This window comes from Cucurbita pepo, chromosome LG05 (assembly GCF_002806865.2).
Source record: "Cucurbita pepo subsp. pepo cultivar mu-cu-16 chromosome LG05, ASM280686v2, whole genome shotgun sequence".
Classification (NCBI taxonomy): Eukaryota; Viridiplantae; Streptophyta; class Magnoliopsida; order Cucurbitales; family Cucurbitaceae; genus Cucurbita; species Cucurbita pepo.
The window spans coordinates 1995603-2019515 of NC_036642.1; the positions used below are offsets into that span (position 1 = coordinate 1995603).

General features: G+C 36.9%; 5 protein-coding genes across 9 annotated transcripts; 1 reads left to right on the forward strand and 4 right to left on the reverse strand.

Moving 5' to 3' along the window:
• Positions 1-254: 254 nt before the first annotated feature.
• Positions 255-3634, reverse strand: LOC111794992. The gene is made up of 8 exons (XM_023677210.1): positions 3414-3634; positions 3209-3338; positions 2458-3124; positions 1769-1834; positions 1468-1516; positions 1110-1389; positions 687-816; positions 255-476 (listed from the first exon to the last, which is right to left on the reverse strand). The coding sequence occupies exons 1-8, from the start codon at positions 3544-3546 to the stop codon at positions 399-401; spliced, it is 1533 nt and encodes a 510-aa protein (XP_023532978.1). The 5' UTR covers positions 3547-3634; the 3' UTR covers positions 255-398.
• Positions 3635-8761: 5127 nt separating this feature from the next.
• On the reverse strand, positions 8762-11252 carry LOC111794376 (DET1- and DDB1-associated protein 1-like). 2 transcript variants are annotated; one of them, XM_023676348.1, is made up of 4 exons: positions 11053-11252; positions 9501-9558; positions 9261-9322; positions 8762-9150 (listed from the first exon to the last, which is right to left on the reverse strand). In XM_023676348.1, the coding sequence occupies exons 1-4, from the start codon at positions 11134-11136 to the stop codon at positions 9061-9063; spliced, it is 294 nt and encodes a 97-aa protein (XP_023532116.1). In that variant the 5' UTR covers positions 11137-11252; the 3' UTR covers positions 8762-9060. The 2 variants fall into 2 exon arrangements, with proteins under 2 accessions (XP_023532116.1, XP_023532115.1); XM_023676347.1 differs by having other exon boundaries at positions 9501-9561.
• A 327-nt stretch (positions 11253-11579) lies between these two features.
• Positions 11580-16524, forward strand: LOC111795508 (PIN2/TERF1-interacting telomerase inhibitor 1). Its single transcript, XM_023677978.1, has 11 exons — positions 11580-11774; positions 11873-11957; positions 12912-12988; positions 13078-13102; positions 13179-13260; positions 13398-13464; positions 13678-13774; positions 14826-14989; positions 15510-15743; positions 15829-15945; positions 16188-16524. The coding sequence occupies exons 1-11, from the start codon at positions 11697-11699 to the stop codon at positions 16248-16250; spliced, it is 1089 nt and encodes a 362-aa protein (XP_023533746.1). The 5' UTR covers positions 11580-11696; the 3' UTR covers positions 16251-16524.
• Positions 16525-16549: 25 nt separating this feature from the next.
• LOC111795507 (meiotic recombination protein SPO11-2) lies at positions 16550-18978 on the reverse strand. Of its 4 annotated transcripts, none has more exons than XM_023677974.1 (11): positions 18845-18978; positions 18684-18767; positions 18422-18551; positions 18179-18316; positions 18001-18089; positions 17618-17746; positions 17399-17493; positions 17239-17286; positions 17023-17099; positions 16814-16941; positions 16550-16734 (listed from the first exon to the last, which is right to left on the reverse strand). In XM_023677974.1, exons 1-11 carry the CDS (start codon positions 18929-18931, stop codon positions 16600-16602), a joined length of 1140 nt encoding a protein of 379 aa, XP_023533742.1. In that variant the 5' UTR covers positions 18932-18978; the 3' UTR covers positions 16550-16599. The 4 variants fall into 4 exon arrangements, with proteins under 4 accessions (XP_023533742.1, XP_023533743.1, XP_023533741.1 ...); XM_023677975.1 differs by having other exon boundaries at positions 16814-16920; positions 17239-17301; XM_023677973.1 differs by having other exon boundaries at positions 17239-17301.
• Positions 18979-19497: 519 nt separating this feature from the next.
• LOC111794993 (endoglucanase-like) lies at positions 19498-23080 on the reverse strand (the record flags this gene model as incomplete). The annotated part of the gene is made up of 6 exons (XM_023677211.1): positions 19498-19842; positions 19915-20081; positions 20155-20263; positions 22483-22635; positions 22717-22794; positions 22871-23080. Coding segments are annotated over 6 exons (1038 nt in total), but the record flags the coding sequence as incomplete, so codon positions are not given.
• Positions 23081-23913: the final 833 nt, after the last annotated feature.

Consider the following 23913-nt stretch of genomic DNA (forward strand, 5'->3'; position numbering starts at 1 on the left):
TTTTCCATCTTTTTAGGGATATGGTGGTGCTGTTTCACGGGAGGTCTGCTGGCTGAGTAAGAACCTTCCCTTCTTCTCTTCTTCCACTCCCTGGCTACTTGGTCGACTGTTTGACAGTCAAACCTTGTTTGGGTAAATGGCCCAGCTTATCCAAAATGCAACAACTTCTGGAATAAGTTCATAAATTTATGATCTAAAAATAGTGAGAATTGAATTTTGGGGATCAGCAAGGGAGCTCAAACAAACTTCAGCAATAAAAAAAAAAATCCGACAATTAATTATAGGCAAGCAAAACTGATATAATCTCATGAGTTTGATTCAAGATCATCTGCAGTTCATTTTGTTTAGAAACTAAAACTAACAACAAAAACACTCCCCATAAACCTATTGATGTTCTCTCATTCAAGATTTGAGGGTGCCGGTGCTCCTCCATAGCCACCAGCTCCACGCCCAAAGCCAGGCCTTCCACCAGGTCCCTACAATGATAAACCCACCAATGTGGTGACAATATTAACTTTACTACCTTCAACTGGTAGAGGAAACGGAAACTAATTCAATTTTATATTAACATCAAGATCAAACAATTTCTAGTTGGGATCTCACCGATCTCATACAAATTGCAAATTTACTATTTTGAGTATGAGTATCAAGAGTTGGGAAATATTAAGAGTGGCAAAACTGCTTACCCCGAATGAAGGTCTGTAATCAGCAGGAGCTCCACCCTTATCGCCAAAATCACCACCAGACCCACGAGGACCACCACGGTAGCCATCCCGATCGCCACCAAATCTTCTTTCTCCGTCAAATCTTGACGGACTAATCAACAGCAACACCATGGGATGAGGATAAGAGAATAATCAAAATACGAAATAATTCCGATATCAATTGTAGTACACAATCAGTAGCAAAGTCATATCAATGTGAGAGATTAACTAAGTTCCAAATTCAATCTAATCGATGTAGAAGAAGCCTATTTAGAATCGACAATTAAGCAACAGAGAAGTAGTAATACCAAGAGTAAACTCAACATGCTAAAACCCAGTACAAAGTTGAGCAAAAACAAAAAAGCCAAAGGTAGAAAATCATCATAAAAAGGGAAGAAGACCAACCGTGGGCGGTCTCCAGATGGGCCACCAAATGGTCGACCAGCTGGCTTGGCTTGTTTCTTCAAGGTAGCCGGGACAATTTCTGAAGGGAGATTCAGGTAAGTCCTCAAAAACTCAATGCCATCGTTCGTGAGATACCAATAGTAATGCATCCAAGCAAATGTCTCACGAACATACTCTTTAGACTTGAAACTCTGCATCAGCTTAATCACTTGCAAATTAGGCACATCGATTTCTGGGTGCTTGGCCAGATTGAAGTCCTTCTTCGCATAACAAACTCCCTCTGATACGAAACAACAATAAATTACCCAACGAAGTACAAAAACCCTAACCGAACGCACAATTGAATATGATTCACTACCTTGAAAGAGATACTTGGAGATCTCTCTGCGGTTCTTCTCTGGAATGATCTAAAAAGGCAACATTCGGATCGTTTCAACAGATGCACTCCCCCCATCAAGGGTCGATTCACATTATGAACAACAAAATAAAAAACACTCCACAGTTCAAGTCGCTAAAACTAATGGCATCCAAATCCAATCGACGGGAGTAACAACTAACTATAGTTCCCTTCAATTTCCCGAACATCTTCCGTTAGTTTCTGGATTAACAAACACATAAATTCGGGCATGGACCATACACAGAGAGGAAAAAAGACATACCATTTTGACGAAGTGATCGGCGACGGCGCGGGCGGAAGAATCGGCAGCTACAAAGAAACCCTTCCACTATCTTCCTTCACAGCGTAAAGCCCTAAATCTCATATACTTGGACTTATAAACCATCAAAGGGATATAAAAATAATGGGCTTTTCAGCCAATGGGCTTCTTAATATTTATTTTACTTTTTTCATTATCTTTTATTTTATTTATTTATTTTGCACTACCATATAAGCTTTAGTAAATTTCATAAATTTATTTAACCAAAAATAGTTTATAACTCATACATAAACTAAATTAACTAAATTAACTAAATTAACTAAATTAACTGTCACAGTCTCGTATTATTAAATTAAAATATATCATGAACGAACGAGAAAATATTCAATAATCTTACGATCAAACAATTAAATTGATACATAATAATATATTTCAGTGTTTTTTTTTTCTCTCTTCCTCTCTATATTTTTCCAAACCCCAAATGAACAAACTTTTTCACCCCTTCTTATATGTTATTATTTACACAACAAACAATCAAGCAAAAAAATAAAAATAAAATAAAACAAGCCCACTATCCCAATATATATATATATATATATATATATGTATATATATAAATATAATCTTATGGAAATGAAAGGAAATTAGAAGGTGATAGATAATGTATTAGCTCCTTCTGTTCCTCCTCAAATGGTGGAATTTGAAGTTGGTGCTATAACTTCTTCCCCACCAAGAGATCCTTCAACGTTTTCCCAGAAGAGAAAGTTCGAGTTTTGTGGCTGGCTCGACTCGACCACCCAATCATTTACATCCTGCCTTTGCAAGCACTCTAATGCCATCTCCCCTTCATCATCCATGCCCACCAAGCTTTCAATGTTCTCTATCAATGGTGGCAAATAGCTATTCGTGTTGTTCATAACGCTTGTCGCGCCTGTTGTACTAGCCCCCAATTCGATTTCAGGGTCGAGCACCGCCGACAGAAACGGGTGGTGGTGGTGATGGTGATGGTATTGATGGTTCAAGTGCCAAGTAGTAGTAGTATCAGGGTTGAGACCCAATGTGTCATGGAATAGCTCTTGAGAGGATGTGTTGAATGTGAAGAGTGTGGGGAATAGGGTTTCTTGATGGAGGGAGAGTTGCTTGGTTGTTAGGTCTTGTGTGAGGAAATTGAGTTGGTGGGGATTCGAACTTAGTTGAATGTGTTCAGTGTTGGTGGTGGGGACGGTGGTCGTGGTCATCGTCGTGGTAGCAGGAGCTATAGAGTTAGGTCTTCGAATCTTCTTCTTAATCCACGAGTTCCAGTAGTTTTTTATCTCGTTATCTGTTCTTCCAGGTAGATGACTTGCTATATGAGCCCACCTATAATACAAAATATAGTAATCTCCGAATCACGATTCGAGAATTACAGTTAATCAACGTAGCAAAATCATTAAATTACGAAACCTGTTTCCGACAACCCCATGAAGGCTAATGATCAATTTCTCCTCCTCGGGTGTAAATCTACCTCTTCTAATGTCGGGTCTCAAATAATTTATCCACCTTAAACGACAACTCTTCCCACATCTTTGTAACCCTAATAAACATGGATACGATGAAGTCAGAGAATTATTGAATTACATGTTATAACATGTCCTTGGTTCTGTTCTACCTGCTTTCTCTGGAACTTCGCTCCAGCAGCCATAGCCATGAGTGGTGATGTAGCGAATGAGCTTCTCGTCCTCCTCCGGCGACCAGAGTCCTCGCTTGACCTTCTGCTGGTTGCAGCAAGAATGGTGACCCATTTCTTGAAACTTAAGCTATGAGAGAGAGAAAAAATAAGGGTTTTGAAGGGTAATGGTTAATGGGTGGCACTCAATTATCTATCTTTTATCACAGTGTGTTGTGTTGTGTGAGGGCTCTTATGGAGATGAGGCGGCCGACAAAGAAGACTTGGGAAGTGGGGCCCTTCTTCTTCCCATCTAACCCTAAAACGACATTCCAGCAATCGACTTGCTTTTTTTTTTTTCTTTTTTTTTTTCTTTTTTTTTTTGTACGTAGATTTGTATTACGTAATCACCAACTTCTTTGGTCTTGCCGGTGGTTCCACGAACTCTCTCACAAACCCTAAAATCTCTCTCTTTTGATTACAGTGACATTGCAACACATGAACACATAATTGCCAAACCAGGCCAAAATCAAACATATGCCACACGCACGCATCCTTTCTTATCATTATTATTTATGTCCAAAAGATGTTTATTGGCATTGCCTTCTTTTCACTGCTTAATTATTATATATTTTAACTGCGAGATTCCACGTTTGGTTAGAGAAGAAAACGAAGCATTTTTTTTATACGGGTGTGCCGAATCTTGGAGGGAAGCTTGAAAGAAAAACACTAAAGAGAATAATATCTGCTAGCGGTGAACTATGATCGTTATAAATGGTATCAGAGTTAGACATTGCATAGTGTGCCAATGAGGACACTGGCCACTAAGGAAGTGGATCGTGAGATTTTACATCGGTTGAAAGAGGGAAACAAACCATTTTTTATAAAGGTGTGGAAACCTCTCCCTACCGGACGCATTTTAAAATCTTGAAGAAACGCTCGAAAGAAAAACACTAAAGAGAACAATATCTGCTAGCGGTGGATTTGGACGGTTATAAATAGCGCAGTGTGCCAACGAGGATGGTGAGATGGTGAGATGGTGAGATTTCACATTGGTTGGGAGAGGGCAACTAAATATTCTTTATAACGGTCTGGAAACTTCTCCCAACCAAACTCGTTTTAAAATCTTGAGGGAGATCTCGAAAGAGAAAGGCTAAATAAGATAATGTATGTTAGCTAGACTTGAGTTGTTATAAACGGTATTATAACGAGACACCGACGCTAACCTCTAAAAGGAGGTGGATTGTGAGATCCCATATCGGTCGAAGAAGGAACAAAGCATGAATTATTTTTTTTTATCACGTCAATCCACCGACTCAATCCTAATTTTTAAAATTGTTATAAAAATTAAGAATATTTAATGTTTTATCGTTGAAAAATAATAATTTGATATCAATTATAACTTTTTAAAAATAAATTATTAATTATAATTGTCATAATAACGATTAAGCATCAAATTAAATGGACAATTTGCATTAGTGGCTAGCAAATTTAATTAGGAGGAAATTTAAGATAGTTTTACATCTATATATATATATATTTGGTATAACTCTTCTTAATTGTGTAATTATTAAAGAATTAAAAAATAATAATTATAATATTATTATAAAATTTTGTTGTTAAGGAATACCAAGTTTATAACATAAGCAATAATGATAATGTCACATGGAGGGTGGAAGGAACACTTTGAAGATCTTATGACAATGAAATCGCTTCCATTTTTTATTTATTTTTTAGTTTCCTTAATGTATTTAATTACTATATGCATTAATTAAATTTATGATTTATTTTTTAAATACTATAAGAGGAAACATGATGACGATTGAATGACGTAATTTCATGGATGCCAACTTCCACTCCAATCAATATCTTGTTTTACCATATTTATTCACTTAATCAAACTTTATATTATAATTTTGTCCTATAGTTTTTCAATTTTTTTAAAAAATACGAAGAATTTCTATTTTTCATACCCTTCATTTAATCTATTATTTTTAAAATTCTCTTATAGCAAATAATATTAAAAAATAGATCATAGAGTTACAACAACTTCGATTAATTACCACACATTAATTCAAAAAATCTAAATAGTAATCAAATATTAATACGTCTTATTGTAAAATAAAAAAGAAAAATTAATGTAATACGTCTTTAATACTATTTTTAATAATTTTTAACGTAAATTATTAATTAATTACTTTAAAATATTTTACATATTTTAAACGCAAATACAAGGTAAAACCCTAAAATATGTGAAATNCACATTAATTCAAAAAATCTAAATAGTAATCAAATATTAATACATCTTATGATAAAATAAAAAAGAAAAATTAATATAATACATCTTTAATACTATTTTTAATAATTTTTTACGTAAATTATTAATTAATTCCATATTTTAAACGCAAATACAAGGTAAAACCCTAAAATATGTGAAATAAAAATTGAAGAATTGAATTAAATAATTTTGGAAAAGCAAAATCTTGTCGCAAATTTTCAAAAAGGGAGATCTTAATCTATTATTAATTTCCACATTTTATTTTTTTGTCGTTCAAATTGTTGGTTGGGATATTGACAAAAAAAAATTATCCATTGGTGGAATTTCTTCCATTCTAAATAGTAATAATATGATAGAAATTATATCAAATAATTAAAAAGTTTATTTGAAATAATAATAATAATAATTAAAGTGGGTAGCAGGAACAGAGACGATGAAGGTTTCTCCATTTCGTCCTATGTTGTAAACATCTCGAATATTAAATAAAGGTAACAATGAATGGACGAGATATATTTTACCCATTTTAGGTTAAATTAGCGGGAAATAGACGAGATATATTTTACCCATTTCATTATATTATCAATCTTTTTCATGTAGCTAATTAGGCTCTTTCTTCATTATGATAAATCAAAATTTTGTTTTGAAGTAAGGTTTAAAAGTCCTAATTTTCCAACCAAGTAGCTCACTTGTCAATCTTTGTTTCTTGTTTTGCTGTTTTTTTCTTTTTTTTTTTTTTTTTTTTAATGATTTCAATTATTAGCCGCCTTTCTTACTTTGTTCATAAATTAACCTAGGAGGGAATTGTTTTATTATCTCATTGAGTAGTACATTATTCACCATCTCATAACAACATATTTACTATCTCATTAATATGTGATCTTTTTGGATAAAGCCTAGGACCAAATTTTGTGCAAATTTAAACCTAAATTGGGACAACTTTGTTCACACTCCATGTCACTAACTTTAGTATTGTCAATTGCTAAAAACATTACTCCTACCTCCTTACTTCGTACGGTTTTATATTATAAGAGTTCATCGTGTTTTCTGGTTCTAACTAATGGAGTACTTTGNCGAGATATATTTTACCCATTTTAGGTTAAATTAGCGGGAAATGGATGGGATGCATTGGTTATGTTTAATCAATTTCATTATATTATCAATCTTTTTCATGTAGCTAATTAGGCTCTTTCTTCATTATGATAAATCAAAATTTTGTTTTGAAGTAAGGTTTAAAAGTCCTAATTTTCCAACCAAGTAGCTCACTTGTCAATCTTTGTTTCTTGTTNGATCCAAAAGTATATGTAACTGTAACAACTCAAACCCATTGCTTGTAGATATTGTCCAATTTGATATGTTATGTGTCGCTGTCAGTTTCACGGTTCTAAAATGTGTCTACTGTGGAGAGGGTTTAGCCTTACTCCAACTAGTGTCTCGCATCGTCTAATGACTAGCTCTGATACCATTTGTAACAACCAAAACCCACTGCTAGCAGATATTGTCCTCCTTACCGGCTTCTCTCAAAGTTTTGAAATGCGTCTACTAAGGAGAGATTTCCATACCCTTGTGAGTAATGTTTTGTTCTCCTCTCCAATTAATGTGGGATCTCACAATCCACCCCCTTTGAGGCTCAGCGTTCTCACTGGCACACCACTAACAGATATTGTCTACTTTAGCCCGTTACGTGTCGCTGTTAGCTTCACGATTTTAAAGTGTGTCTATTATAGAGAAGTTTTCACACCCTCGTACAAAATGCTTCGTTCTCTTCTCTAACCAATACGAGGTATCACAATGGACAATAATATCTCGTCTTTTACCGGCTATGTTGGGTTCCATTCCACCATGACAATGCGAGAATCGCAATAAGCTTACCATATTTTTTGGTGTTTCTCATTGGACTTTAGCCCATCTTCTCTTACAAGCTATCGAGGACAAAACCCTAGAAGCCCCACAACATTAAAATAATCATAAGAACAACATGTAAACATAATGAATAGAAGATTTATAATCACATAAACTTATAAGCTTAATTCATGATTATGTTAATTTCATCAAAATAAGAAGTAGCTAGAAAGGTAAGTAATTAGCATTAACATTAAATATAATAATAACCAAAAGACTTGAACCTCACACAAGTAGTAGAAATTAAAGTAAGATGCATGCAACATATCGTTGTCTAAACCAAATTGGGTATCGCTCAAAACAAAAGGGGTATCAAACTTAAATTATGTGTATGTGTAAATTAATATATCTCAAAGCGTGGAAAAGCAACAAAGGTCATTATCTATCATATCAATGACCCAAAAAGAGATTAGTTAAAATAAATGAAGCTTAGAAGGTGTATATATATATATATATATGTAACGTTTATACATGTATGAAGGCATAATAATAATGAATGTGAATAAAAGACATGATAATGAAAGCGAAAGTGGTGATTATGAAATGCTTGATTGATGCAAATCATCTCACCATATTTGATGTAAATTATAGAACACTAACCAAAGTGACTCTTGCTTCTATGCATCGCAACCCAATAACTTTCCAAGTAAAATTTCATCTCATTCATTATTAAATTAGTCTCTTACAAATCAATTTTTCGTTTTTTGTATTGTGACTTTTAAGGGTCTGGTTGGTTTAGACGATCGAAACAAAAATAGTCAGGATTTCGTTGTTTTTAATGTGTTCGAATGAATATGAATATGGTTAGGTTTAAGTAGGGTTGGTTAAGTTGTATAAAGTGTTGGATGAAATGTCTTTACCATTTATCTCTTTACTCCAATATGCTTCTCGTGCGCCCACTAACTTCCTATTAACGTTATGTGCTTATAATTATTACACTATATATATATATATATATTAAACAGCCGTGAAAGAAGAACAAGGAGAGTTATTGTGATATCCAACATCGGTTGGTAAGGGGAACGAAACATTCCTTATAAAAGTGTAGAAACCTTTCATTAGTAGACACGTTTTAAAACCGTGAGCTTGACAGTGACATATAACAGGCCAAAATGGATAATATCTACCAACGGTGGATTTGAGCAACAAAGGAGCCTCCTAGAACATATTTAAAGAAGAATAGGGCCAAGATTTGAAGGCCAAAATGCTAAGATGTGAACTGTTCTTGTTTGGAAGCACACTCATATTAGTTACAATTCTTCAACTGAGTTAATGTTTTGAGAACAATTTGGTGTGGCTGAGTTTAGCACATTCTTACAAGGAGTAAAATCTATATACAGCATTTAAATGTCGGGCCGAGCTGTTTCTTCTCCGGCGGCCACTGAGCAGGCAATTTGCTCTCATTATACAGAACACATATTTCACAACATAGAACAGATTTTACATTGTTGGAAGAAACTGCCCTCCCAAGGCTCAATTTGAAGTGTTGGCAGTAGATGCTCTTGGTTGCTTGCTTCCGTGCTCGGGCATCGGATGCTCGACTGCAGGTCTCTTTGTTCTCGACTGCCATTAGAAAAACCAGGGAAAGTCCATAAGGAATGTGTGTGTATTCTCACAAGCTCACCCATGTATAGATTGTATTTCATATCAAAGCATACAGATTCTTTACTAACCTTTTGTTCTGTATGCTGATAAATGTGTCGTAGAAGTATATTTTTTGGCTCAGTATTTATAACTGCAGCAGAAATCAGTGACATGGTAACAAAAACCAAGTTGAGGAGATGGAAACTAAAGCTAACAGTGGAAAACTACCGACTAAGGTACCGTTTGCCGATCAAGATACAAAGATATCGGTATGGTTGGTAAAATCATAGTCTCGGCATTGTAACGAGGGAACGGTTTTTCTTGCTTACCCTGATCCAGTGGCGGAAGGGTCCTGCTGTGGGTAGGATGATAGGTTGCTGGAATCATCTTCTACATAATAATAATAAAACAGACTTAGCAGAGTAAAAATATGTTGTTCTGCTTTAATTCTTGCAGCAGGCAACTCCCCTAGTAAAAATTGTACAGAATTTAAACCGCTTAAGATTTCCTCTTAAAATTTTAAAACGCGTCTATTAGGGAGAGATTTTCACATCATTGTAAGGAATGCTTCGTTCCCTTCTCCAACCGATGTGGGATCTCACAATCTACTCCCTTGGGGACCAGCGTCCTCACTAGCACACCGCTCAGTGTTTGGCTCTGATTCCATTTGTAACAGCTCAAACCCACTGCTAACAAATATTGTCATCTTTGGACTTTTCATTCTGGGTTTCTCCTCAAGGTTTTAAAATGCATATACTAGGGAGAGGTTTCCATACCATTATAAGGAATAGTTCGTTCCCCTCTTAAATCGATGTGTAATCTCACACCACCTGCCTAACATCCACAAGGATTTCCCTTCAGAGAAGGGTACAACAATTGGTAGCTTTAGTTAAGATGGTGTTGGAACCTTCTCAATCAACAGCCTCTAACTAAGTTTCTTAGAGTTTTTGATCCTATTGCATTATCTTAGCATTTGATTGGGAGTTTTTAAGCATAAACATTTGAAAGTGAACTGTATAACTCAAGAAATAAGAGAAGCCACGAACATGACGCAACTTTTTGCCACCGCTAGCAAATATTGTCCTCTTTGGGGTTTCCTTTTGGGTTTTCCCTCAAGGTTTCTAAAATGCGCCTGCTAGGAAGAGGTTTTCACATCCTTATAAACAATGTTTCGTTCTCCTTCCCAACCGATGTGGTATCTCACCGTTTGTATACTCAAAAGGAAGAGGTAACTTGCTCCTAGTCCAAAGATTGGAATGGTTGGGCTTCAGAATCGTTAGAAACTTGAAGATTGACCTACACATGAGAAATAAATTGTTTCTTTTCTCTGGAGGTCAGTAACCCAGTAATTGTTCCTTGCAGATTTGTCCCCTTAGTATATCACATTACAGCTAATTCTTCGTGGCTGAGTTAGTGGAATCATTTCTTTCACAGGACTGACTTTACAAGATTAGCATACCAATATAGAGAGAAAAGAAGAGTTAAAACTAAAAGAAGAACATCATTGACTTTACATCTACAAACTTTAGCTAAATTAAGAACATACATATCAAAATTCCAAGAATTCAAGAATTTCCAGATTCTAAAACGATAAAACAACACAACCCCAGAAAACAGATCAGTAATACCAAAAATTAGCAGAGCCTAAACAGTAACAGAGCAAAGAAGATCACGAGGAGGTTCAATTTCCTCACAATTCACACCCTAACTCGACGAACCAACAACTCAAGCAACTCCCCACTCAAAGGAAATAAACAGCCATCACAAATACGAGGAAAACACCAAGGATCAATAAAACAAACGAAAGGGTTCAGCGATTACATGAATCAATTACAAGAACAGAACAAAGGGTGTGTGATTCCGCCACTAATGAGAACTTACAGAAGGAGTTGAAGGATCGGAGGGTCGGAGTTGGCTGAAGTTGTGAGGATCATATGACGGCAGGTCACCGAGCATAGACCCCATCAAAATGCCGCTGAATTTATGTTAGAAAGAGAGGGAAGAGGAAGAGAAGCGAGTCATTTCGGAGTCACAGCGCCATTGGAATCACAACCGGTGGAGTCGCAGCGCCTTAATTTGTGTTTATTTACTCATTGAATTTTATAAAATATTTTAAATAATTTTTAAATATTTAATAGGTTTTTTTTAAAAAAAAATTAANCACAGCGCCATTGGAATCACAACCGGTGGAGTCGCAGCGCCTTAATTTGTGTTTATTTACTCATTGAATTTTATAAAATATTTTAAATAATTTTTAAATATTTAATAGGTTACAAAAAATTTTAATTCAGTTTTGTATTTTTTAAAATATTTAAAATTTAAAACATATTACAAAATAAACAAACTCCACGTGTCCATTTACTAAAATTTCGGAAAAATATAAATATAAAAAACCCGGCGGTAATTTGCTCGCTCCCGCTTTAGGTTTCGGAGTGTCCCGACTTGATTAAACTCATCGCATCCAAAACCTGAGGAGACATAGAAGTCGGCCGTGGATCTTCTTCTCGTAGAACCAAGCAGAAGCCATGGCTGCCCCCGAAGCTCCTGTCTGCTATGTCGGCGTCGCAAGACAATCCGCAGCTTTTCGCCTTATGAAACAGATGGTTACTTCCTTTTCTTTCTCGTTTTTCCACCTATCTAATAATATGGATTGTTCTTCATTCTTTATCATTGAATTGCCTGTGGAATCTGTAATTTTTAGGGGTGGGAAGAAGGAGAAGGGCTCGGCAAAGACAAGCAAGGGATCAAAGGCCATGTTAGAGTTAAAAATAAACAAGACACTGCCGGTTTGTCGCCTCTTCCAGATTTCCTTCCTGAAATTCAGTTTATGTTTAGGTTTTTGTTTCGTTAATTTAAGTTTTTGTTCTGCTTGATAAAACGTTCACTGAAAATGGTAGATGTTTCCGATTTCTAATATGTTTTCATGCGTGTGTTTGATTTTGGGATTTAGTGTATTGTTAGGCAACAGGCAGACAATCGTCTGATAATAATCATGTTTTTTGTTGCTGTCTTTAAGAAATAAGGTTGCATCCCAATAGTTTCATTGTTTTGTTTTCTTCTTTCAGAATATGTTCTTAAAATTGTCTAATTAGAAACTAAAAGAGTAGTTTGGTTCTTTTGGGTAACAAGTTTATATTTGGAAATGAAAGTTGATAAGAGAATGGTTTTTTAATTGCTCTATCGNAGTAGTTTGGTTCTTTTGGGTAACAAGTTTATATTTGGAAATGGAAAGTTGAAAAGAGAATGGTTTTTTAATTGCTCTATCGACTTCGTACTGCTAAATCAAGCTATGACAATCTGCTTATGAATAACATCTGCTCAGATTGTATTTCCCAAATGAAAACAAACCCTAGAAGTTGAGTTTCGACCATCCAAGGAGCAAGGAATTAGCCTGGTTTGCATTGGCATTCCCTGATGGAGCCAGGCTATTCAGGGGAAGATTGAAAACTACTTAAGTAGCGTAGAATATGTTTGTGTAAGCCTTCTGGTAATGTGTGGTCTGATGATTAGTGGTAGGAGTTTGATGATGTTGAGAAAAAAAGGAAGGGTTTTCACATGCACTATTTTCTGGAATGAAGACACAGAGAGATATAACAACAATTAGCAACATACGTAGGCTCTTATGCTAGATTTTTACTTGCTTTGACTTGTTCCCAAATCATAGTAACACCAGCTCATAAATTGTGGCTCAGTATTTACGAATACATTGTAGCTTGTTTTGACTTCTTCTTTGCCCTTAGGAATTGGCACTGAGAAGCAGAACAGTTGGGCTTTTGATACCACACAATTTGACAACATCTTGAAGAGATTGAAAGTGGTATTTCCCTCCATTCTTTATTTACTCTGTCTTGTATTAATTTTGTGCATATTTTGAGAGTAGCTTAAAATTTCCTTTTTTTATTGCAGCAAGCAGTACAAAACACTGAGGAAGGTAAGAACTTTGAGCATTGGCTTCAGCATGACAAAAGTATGGCATTTCCTGATGTTTATAGTATGATGATTTTCAGCTGCAAAGAAAGATGGCACTTCGGTGGAAACTGTGGATGATGATCAGGATCTGGTTGTCAAGGCTACACGACCACAAGGAAGGTTGGTCCTGTTGTATTCCTCTCATTTTATATTTACTCTTATCACTTATGAGTTGTATCAGTATAATAGAATTTATTTTATGCTCTACCCCTATAGTTTAATTACATGGAGATGTACATTTTACATTTCTTTTCCAGATATAAGAGAAGAGAGAGAGGAAAGCTCGTCAATGCATATTCTTCCAAGGACCTTGAAGGGATCCTTGTAAGTATTGAAGTTACTGGATCTCTCTTTTTCATGGCTGTTTTTCTATTATGGGTTCTTTCTAATTTTTTGAATGAACTTTGAGTTTAGCTAAACTTGACCAATTATTTCTTCTAGCGTTATCAATATATTAGCAGGCCAGTCAAAGTATTTATGGATTCTCTTATGTGAATCTGAATGTAATTGGGGGGAAAAAGTTTATCTACAATGCAGGCAAAAAAGGTGGAGGAATTACCAGAAACATGTCCTAATGCAGTTACGGAACTGGAGTCATCAGAGGAATCTGAAATTGAAGTTATTGCCATTGAAGGTAATTTAATTTTCCCTTTGTGATGCATTTCTGGCCTGGTCTTTAAAATGTATTTATTTATTTATTTACAACTTGACCTTTTTTTTTTCAATAAAGTGTTTTGATTCACCAAGGATAAATGTTATTTTGGTTTTTTTTTTTTGTTTTTTTTTTTGTTTTTTTTTTTTTTGAGGGGAGTGGGGGAATGAGGAACTCAACCTAGACACTATTATTTGTCTCCTGTAATTGTAACCTCTGTTTGGTCTTTTCCAAGTCTAAGTATTTTCTTTTTCTTTTTAACAAGAGATAAATCGACTAATGCTGAAGGATACAAAACTCCAAAACGGAGTGAAATGAAACAAAATGGAAAAATAAAAGCATTCCAATTTTAACGAATGTACTATTAAACCAAGCAAGAAGTGAGTCAAGGAACTATTAATCCAAGTGAGAAATGAGTCGGCGACCCAATGCAATACGCATGTTTAATCGACTCAATAACCTAATAAACTAGGTGAGAAATGAGTCAACGACTATTACACAACCTCTAGCAGTGGATACTATATTCTTGGGTGCCCTCGCAATGTTTCAAAACATTGTCTTTGAGGACATTTTTGTGCACCGATCTCTTGGCTTCAGAAGTGAAAGGGGTCAATTACTTACATACACCTCGATTAATTTTATGGGATAACTTTTTTTTCCTTACTCAATTATGAATTATTACTTACAACTTTTTGTCCTTGGGCAATTGTCAATTATCACTTACAATCCTTCCATTTTTTTTGTTTGTTTGGTTCTGATTCTAGGTTAGGAATCAAGTGCTTTGCCGTTAAGTTTTTTAAAATTTCAAATATTTATATTGTGTTCTATTGTATATATTTTAGATTAGCTAGTCCCCTTGTTAAAATTAAGTAGTAGTTGGTGGTTTTGTGTTGGGGGTGGGGGTGACTTAAGCTTGCTCAAGGGGCAAGTGTCCAAGTTTGTCAGATTACTTGGGTTCTTTCTTTCTTTCCCGTCTTTTATCTCGAAAAAAGAAACAGACCATATTCTGAATGTACTTACTGCGTCTTTACAGAAAACACAGTCACCATTTCTCCTGATTGGTGGGGCTATAAATTTGGCTTCATTTCTGGAGGATTTTTGGGTGCGGAATCTAAACGAAGAAAATCCCTTCAAACCAATAATGAGAGAACTGCCTTTCATGAAGATGATCAAGAGAATCTATACAAGCTTGTTCAAGTATGTCCATCTTTAAATTTTGTCTTATGAATTTTTGTAATCAGTGTTTATTGAAGGTATTTTTTTTATTTGCCCATCAATTTTCAACCTTTTTTAAAATTAATGAATCTATTAGATATAAATTGAATGCACTATCATCCTTAGTCGCATTACGGCACTTCTCTCTTGTCCCTTGACGTGGTCCTATCGATGTCAATCGCATGTTTTTTTTTTTCTTCTTGCTTACAATTGTGGGGGTCACAACCTACTCTTTCTAGTATGGTTGTGACACCATGGAATGCTGATAGCTTCTGCTGCCATCCAGCCCCTTTGTCAAGTCAGATGTAATGTGTATGCACTCCTACCTGGTGGGAAATCATATTGGGTTGTCAAGTCGAACCCAAGGCATATGCTTTGGCCATGCAGGTTTTGAGGAATAATATTCGAGTAAAATGACGTAACAGTATCCGTCTATTGTTCCTGGATCTTGCATTCTTTCACAAATGATACCTAATAATTTTTCCATTTTTGAAATTTATAGGATAAATCCACAACAGGAAAGCAAGGACTGGGTATTAAGAGTAGACCAAAGAAAATAGCTGGCTGCTACTTTGAGGGGAAAAAGACTTCCTTTGATGAAACTGACGACGAAGACTCTGGTGATGCCGCCCCTCCTCCCATGAAACGGAAGTATGATGACTCCTTCAGCACACAAAAATCTGACGGGCAGCAGAAAGTGAAGTTGAGAAAATTGTGTAAAACAATTCTTAGCCAAGTATGTTACCAGTAGCTGCGAGCTGTTCTTTTATGGTTTATATGTTTCTCTAAAGGCATCACTATATTGGTTCTTATCATTGTAGGCACCTGGAGAATGTTTAAAGCTGAAACAGCTGAAATCTTTCATTGATGAACGCGCCACTTCTGTTTTTGCCAACTGTTCTTCCAAGAAAGATGCTCTTGCTTACTTGAAACAGAAGGTATCATTCTAGCCTCATATATTACCACAAGCACACCGCACGCCTGTTGTAAGCAAGCAATTGAACTCAAAGGCTAGGCCTTCGTTTAATCTCTCATGTTGGGCAAGGCCCGTTTTCTTTTTCTTTTCCATTTTCTTCCATGGAAGCATGGGATTTATTTCATTATTATTAACAAAAGCTTCATTGGAATATAAAAATTCCTCGATGGCAATTGGTTTTATTTTTTATTTTTGTGGTTGCAGCTTGAGAGCAGTGTGAAGTTTTTGGTAGAAGGGAAAAGAGTAACTCTGCGGTCGAAGGAGTAGTTGACAATTTTGTAGTGTAGTACGCAATACCTGTGGCGATGTATATTGCAGAGAGATTAGAGGACAAATATTATATCGAGCTCTCTTGTGTGGCAACTTGTTTTAAACTGAATTTTGTTCCGTCAACGATTTATTTCTTTAGTCTCAACCTACGGCTGATTATAAGTAGGCAGAGGCCATGATAGAAAGATTTAATATTTGTATTAGTAACGCTCTCTAGATTATGGTGTTGGATTCTAATTTATATCAAAATTTGGCTGCTACAAGTTCCAATTAAATTTCATATGCTTCTTGGAAAGTATCCGAACAGCCCTTTATTTGTATCTACTTCTGTAGATTGAAAATAATGTCAGATGTAATTAAATTGAATAATCTTTTTAACTAGGTACTTCTCCAAGTAATCAAATCCATTGTGGTACAAAGCTTCAAGTTCGGCCTTTTGCCCTCCCTCAACCATTAAGGTCAGCTCTTCTCTATAATTCTCCTGTTGCGGTTTAATAGCCTTAGATTTTGATAACCTAAAAAGGCCAAACCATCAATAGGTGTGGATTGTTGTACGATACCTGTAATATTTCCGAGGACATCAAGCTTTTGGCAATTTGTAGGTCCCGGGGCTTGAGTGAAACCAAAGATTCTTGTGGTATAAGTTGTACATCGTCTCCTCGCATGCCTAGCCATTTTACATTGCAAGCTGGTAAATAAAGTAAACAGATTCTTCAGCTTTATGATCTGAATTAGAAATGGATGTGGCAATCAAACGACTGAGACCCACCGTATCTGTATGCCTCTAAGCCCATCCCGATACTTCCATACTTGAAGGTACATAATATAGCCAACCCAGCAGGGTTCCTTAAGAACCCCAGAAGCTAAACGTGAGAAGATAATTCTACNTAGCCAACCCAGCAGGGTTCCTTAAGAACCCCAGAAGCTAAACATGAGAAGATAATTCTACAATCTGTTGCTGAGTTGATGTTAAAGAGGATCATACCAATCAACAAGGCCGAAAATTGGCAGGTGGGGAAACGTTTTGCTGATTCTGTGAAGAAAATACCTGAGAAGGGGTAGTTAGTTCATAAAATCTGGTCGTGCCTGCCAAGAAGGGATTGGTAAGAATACTGCAATCTTCGGAACTAGTTGAACAAACTTACCTTGTTGCTATGTCTGGATATCCTTTGGCAGTGATAAGAATACTGGGAATGTGATTGAAAACTCGATCCTCCGCCAGCCGCTGGAAGATGGCATGCTGTATAACCAATAATGTTTGACAGTTGACACATGTTCACGACTTATGATTCATTAAATTCCCACATTATTGCCTTCAAAATCATAGTTGATGAGCAAGTCATAATCTATGAAACTGAAATTACCTTTTCGATGACAATTACATACCGAGCGTCAGTCTTCAGAGTCAACTTCTGCAGCAGGTCCAGGTCACCAGAAATGGCATATCCAGAAGAACCACAGGCAGCGCAGTCCACAGTTTCTTGTTCTGGCTCCTACAGCAATTGAAATTGTTCAGAAAGGATTCGATATTCAATAATTTGGTTCAATAGAAGAAACCTTAGAAGTGCGCCTTGTCCAGATACCAAGAAATAGAACTATACATGCATTATCAATTGCCTGATTTCAAGGATTTTCGATGTATTTGTCATGTGAAAGCAGAACAAGAGGGACTCAATGCACTATATAAGCGAATTTCCATTTCATGCATATTGTGTAAATAGCCAAATTTATAAACATAACAATGTGCCTGAAGCAAAAGACGGCCGGCGACAAGTCCCCTGCTAGATGCCATAACTCCAAGGCTGAAACGGCTGCATCGAAGTAATGCTACAACATCTGCAATAAAACTACTAAGATTTGGTTACCATGTTCGATGCAGTTTTAGGTTTTAAACAAGTCAGTTTTTGTTTGTTGAACAACATCACCTTGAATTGTTCTATTGACATGCAACTGAGTGGGGAAATAAGCAGGTGAATCACAGAGCAGCTTGTAGAAGAGCTCCCTCTGCGTCACTCGCTTTTCCTGAAGCAAGATCTGAGAACACATCTCCATCAGCTTCCATACTGCACCACAAAATAGGGAAAAAATGGAATGAGAGCACAGCAGAGGCTAACAAATTTTTCATCAAACAATTCTGCGCGTCGAAGATTAGGCTTGGTTTACAATACCTCTAACAAAGGCCTTAGCAGCATTGGCTCTCATCAAAGACCGCGTACAAAAGGAGTGCGAAAGGAAAATCCAAGATTCATCGGTTAAAATTCCTTGATTAACTCGGCTGTTGCTCGAACTTCGATCAATCTATCCAATCGGTATATTATTCCCGTCTTAGTAGTAGTAACAGAGAACAGCATCCGATTGTAAAAGCGGAAAGATCTAGAACTCGAAGTTCATACATCTCATACCGTCTCGTTTCTTAGTTAGAAATCGTACCAGAGGAAGATTTGAGATGGCAGGAGTAGAGGAACTGAGAATTCTGAGGAAATTGAGGACCGCAACTTGAATTCTCGCAAGGACCTATTCGAAATCAATACTTGAGATGAAAGAACACCGAGCAGAGATCATAGAAGATGACGATGAAGCGAAAATCATACCTCTTGAGGAGTGAGGATATCGGCGTAGCAGAGCTCTTGATCGGAGAAAAATCTCATGGAGGATTTGAATAAACCCGTCGTCTCCATTCTACAAGCACTTCCGTTCCCTCCAACATTTATAATGTCTTAATTGGTAAGAGAAGCTTCAAATTAAGAATGCTCCACACAGTAAAAAATAAATAAATAAATAAATAATCTTATTATTACCATTTTTTTTAAATATAATTTTAATAACTACAAGATAAGATTCTCTTCCATAATACACAAAACAACGTCGTTTTTGGAAATCTCAACCCAGGGGCACAATGGTAATTTTACCATAACATACATCCAACATTGCCCTCCTGAAATCCCTAACATGCATTTTCTAACCATCCCAAATCGTGGTTTCAATGCTAATACGTTCTAGCGACCCATATAACAGGTGCATTTTAAAACCGTGAGGTTGACGACTATACGTAACAAGCCAAAACAGACAATATCTAGTCGCGGTTGACTTAGGTTGTTACAAGTCGAAATTAAAGATTTGAACATTTTAGATGGACAATTTCATTATTACACGACCTCAAAAAAAATAAAAACTAAATCTTTATTTCATAATGTTATAAATACACGAGAAATTCATATAACCCAATAGATTGTAGTGTGTTTTTGTATGACAATCAAACAGGAGAGGGTTAAGCAACCAATGCAGCCACTGAACCAACAAACGCAGCGTTCATATAAGTAGTAGGCTCAGAATGAGTGTGGTCGGGTCTCATATCACTGAATTGGTCGTTTGAATTAGGGCCTCCCACTATGGCACCAACGTGTGTATTCGGGTTTGGATTGTTTGAATTGAAGTACTCCGAGTAGCCATGGCTGCACCCAACCTTCGACAGATGAGCTTTAATTGAAGGGATGGATGAGGCTCTGTGATGTAACTTCAATGGGTATTTGCTGCCGAATCCCACCATGTATGACATCTTCAAGGGGTTTTCCCCCAATATGTAATCCACCTATAAAGAACAGAGTTTATGATTAAATTATGAACTTGGGTTTGCTGCAAATGAATCAGTGAACTTAATTACTTGGGATTTTGCAAAGATTTTGATTTGAGAAGAGGAGAAATATTTGGATCTGCAATGAACTCCATCGATGTGGGCTTGGTTTAGGAGTTTAGAGTACATGAAAAGCACCATGGAAGAGGTTGATGCATATTGCAAATTGGTGCTATCTCTTGTGAAAAGAAGCCCACCTACAAAGCAAGAGGCACAAAAGCTCATATATATATGTATGTATTTTCATGGAAGAAAGGTGTGTGATTGTACCAGGCGTTGTAGGAATCTGAGAAGAGCCACTGTTGGGCATCACTGCACAGATGAACGATTCTATATCGCTCTTATACTTGCTCAATTCCCTCTTTCCTTTATAGAATTCCTGTAAAAAAGTTGAGGTTCTTAGAATAAGGTGAAATTCCTATATATATATATATATATATGGTTAAAAATGCACACTATTTTTGAGATCTGATAAGGGAAGGAGACGTGGAAACCTCTCCTTAGTAGATAGTTTTAAAAACCTTGACAGTAAGCTTAAAAAAGACAATGTTTACTAGTCATGGGCTTACAAATGGTATCAGAGTCAAACACCAAACGGTGTGCCACCAACAAGGATGTTGGACCCTGAAGGGAGTGGACACTGGACAATGTGTACCACAAACGAGAACGTTGGGCCCTAAAGGGAGTGGACACTGGGCAATGTGTGGCAGCGAGGATACTAGCCCTGAAGGGGGTGGACAATGGGTGGTGGTCCCTGAAGGGGGTGGACACTAGGCAATGTGCCCTAATGAGGGCGTTGGGCCTCAGAAGGNTTCCTATGGAGCAAAATCTGAAACTTTCTTTAACTGAAGGAGAGAAGTTGAATGATCCAAGTAAATACAGACGGTTGATTGGCAGATTAATATATTTGACCGTCACTAGGCCTGACATAGCTTATTCAGTTCGTATGCTTAGCCAATTTATGCATGAACCAAGAAAACCACATTGGGAGGCAGCTCTTCGAGTTCTGAGGTACATCAAAGGCACTCCTGGTCAAGGACTTCTACTGCCATCTGAAAACAATTTAAGATTACAGGCATATTGCGATTCTGACTGGGGTGGTTGTCGAACTTCCAGACGATCTATTTCTGGGTTCTGCATTTTCCTCGGAAATTCAATTATTTCTTGGAAGTCTAAAAAGCAGACTAATGTGTCCAGATCATCAGCAGAAGCCGAGTATCGAGCTATGGCAAATACTTGTTTAGAGTTAACTTGGTTAAGATACATTCTTCAAGACTTGAATGTTCCACTGTCCGAACCAGCATTATTATATTGTGATAATCAAGCAGCATTACATATAGCAGCCAATCCAGTTTTTCATGAACGTACGAAACACATTGAAATAGATTGTCATATAGTTCGAGAAAAGTTACAAGCTGGAATCATCAAACCGTGTTATGTTTCGACCAAAATGCAATTGGCAGATGTTTTTACTAAAGCTTTGGGAAGACAGCAATTTGACTTTTTGAAGGACAAGTTGGGTGTGATCGACATACACTCTCCAACTTGAGGGGGAGTATTAAGAGGATATTTTGCGGTGATAATTAGTTAGAATATATCTCAGATATTTAGGGAGTTGTTAGTATAGATTTGATTAACGGTATATTTTATTTATTTATCAGATTTAGTTAGATATATATTTTTTCTATTTTTAGGTATTAGTTGATAGTTTGTATCCTATATAAACGTGGTAAACCTGAATGAAGATCATACTTTTCGATCCCAATTCTATTTCTATTTCTCATTCTTAACATGATTCTATATAGAATTCCTGTAAAAAAGTAGAGGTTGTTAGAATAAAGGTTAAAAATGCACACTATTGGAGACACTATTGGAGACGTGGAAACCTCTCCATAGTAGATAGTTTTAAAAACCTTGACAGTAAGTTTAAAAAAGACAATGTTTACTAGTCATGGGCTTACAAATGGTATCAGAGTCAAACACCAAACGGTGTGCCACCAACGAGGATGTTGGACCCTGAAGGGAGTGGACACTGGACAATGTGTACCACCAACGAGAATGTTGGGCCCTAAAGGGAGTGGACACTGGGCAATGTGTGCCAGCGAGGATACTAGCCCTGAAGGGGGTGGACAATGGGTGGTGGTCCCTGAAGGGGGTGGACACTAGGCAATGTGCCCTAATGAGGGCGTTGGGCCTCAGAAGGGGGTGGACATTGGGTAATGTGCCTAATGAGGGTGTTGGGCCTCAGAAGGGGGTGGACATTGGGTGGTGTGCCCCAGCGAGGACGCTGAGCCCCAAAGAAGGTGGACACCGAGCAGTATGCCAGCGAGGACGTTGGACCTTGAAGAGGATGGACACTAAGCAGTGTGTCAACGGGGACACTAGGCCTTGAAGGGAGTGGACACAGAGCGGTGTGTTAGCGAGGAAATTGGGCCCCAAAGGGAAGGAACGAGTACCAAACAAGAAGGCTGGCCCCAAAAGGGGTAGATTTTGAGGCCCCACATGGATCGGAGAAGAGAAACCTCTCACTACCATATAAGTTTCAAAAAAACAATATCGGCTAGCTATTTTTCTTGATAAAATTGTATTGGCAAAGACCTTTGCTAAGAGTGTCTGAGCTCCAACAAATTTGTTGTCCCAACTGAACTCAGAGGCAGCCTGACTCCACCCTTGATTGGTTACAACATAGCTCAAGTAATTGTTATTTCCAGTTGCCTTGTATAGCCAAGCAGCTGCCCAAAGCAACTCATCCTACAAGAACAAGACAAGGGAAAAGGATGAGCTAATAACTATGGCTTAAACAATGTTGTTTACACATCATGAATTAATCACCTGGAACCCAGAAAAGGAACAGTAAAATGGGCAAGAAGCAGAGTAGGATCCTCGAAACTCATCAGCAAACTGAAAGAGCTGCCACCAAAACGACCACGTTTCACACCAATCTAAGTTGACCACATAAAAGAAACAAACTAAAAATAGTTCTCACAGATATGGAGCGTTGAAGAAGGGTTGTTGAGTAATTGGCATCCACATGGCTGAACACAATGGAAGCGCCCGCAAGCGCAGCGGCGGCCTCCGCAGCGGCTTCGGTGCCTGGCGAAGTAGGCGTTATCTTGTAAAGCGTTCGAGGAGTGTCCATGTCCTCCGGCCTCTCCCAGCACCGATGATCGCCATTTGCATCTCCTACCTGTGCAAATATATTTCATGTCTTTTTAGAATATATTTCTACCTTTTTGTGTTTTTTTTTTCTTTTTCTAGTTAAATTATAATTTTAATCCCTCTTGGAATAATTTTTGAAATTTTCATCATCGTGATTAGATTAAAACTTTACTATAAATTTCGAATTTATATTAACGATCAACGTGACAAAATTTTAATGTGATAAATTATTTGTAGACCAGATAAAATATATTGTCTTTTTTTACTTTTCGAATTTCCCCTCAATATTTTTAAAATATGTCTGCTAGGGGGAGATATACACCCCTTCAAAGCTTAGCCTCCTTCCTAGCACATCGCCCGGTGTCCGGCTTCGATATCATTTATAGTCGTCCAAACACCCTCTTCAAGGCTTAGCCTTCTTGTTGGCACATCGCCCGGTGTCCAGATTTGATATCATTTGTAGCCGTCCAAATACCCCTTCAAGGCTTAGCCTTCTTGCTAGCACATCGCATGGTGTCCAACTTTGATATCATTTGTAGCCATCCAAACACCCCCTTCAAGACTTAGCCTCCTTCCTGGCACATCACTCGGTGTCTGGCTTTGATATCATTTGTAGCCGTCCAAGCCCACCGCGAGCAGATATTGTCCTCTTTGAATTTTTTCTTTTAAGCTTCTTCTCAAAGTTTTAAAACGCGTTTGTTAAGGAGATGTTTTCTAACCCTTTTAAAAAATGTTTCATTTTCATCTTCAACAGACGCGGGATCTCATTTTATTTTTGACAATGTAAACATATCTCAATTGATATATAACATGTATCATTGATTAAAAGATCAAAAGTTCGAATCTCCGTCACATATATTAAAAAAAAAA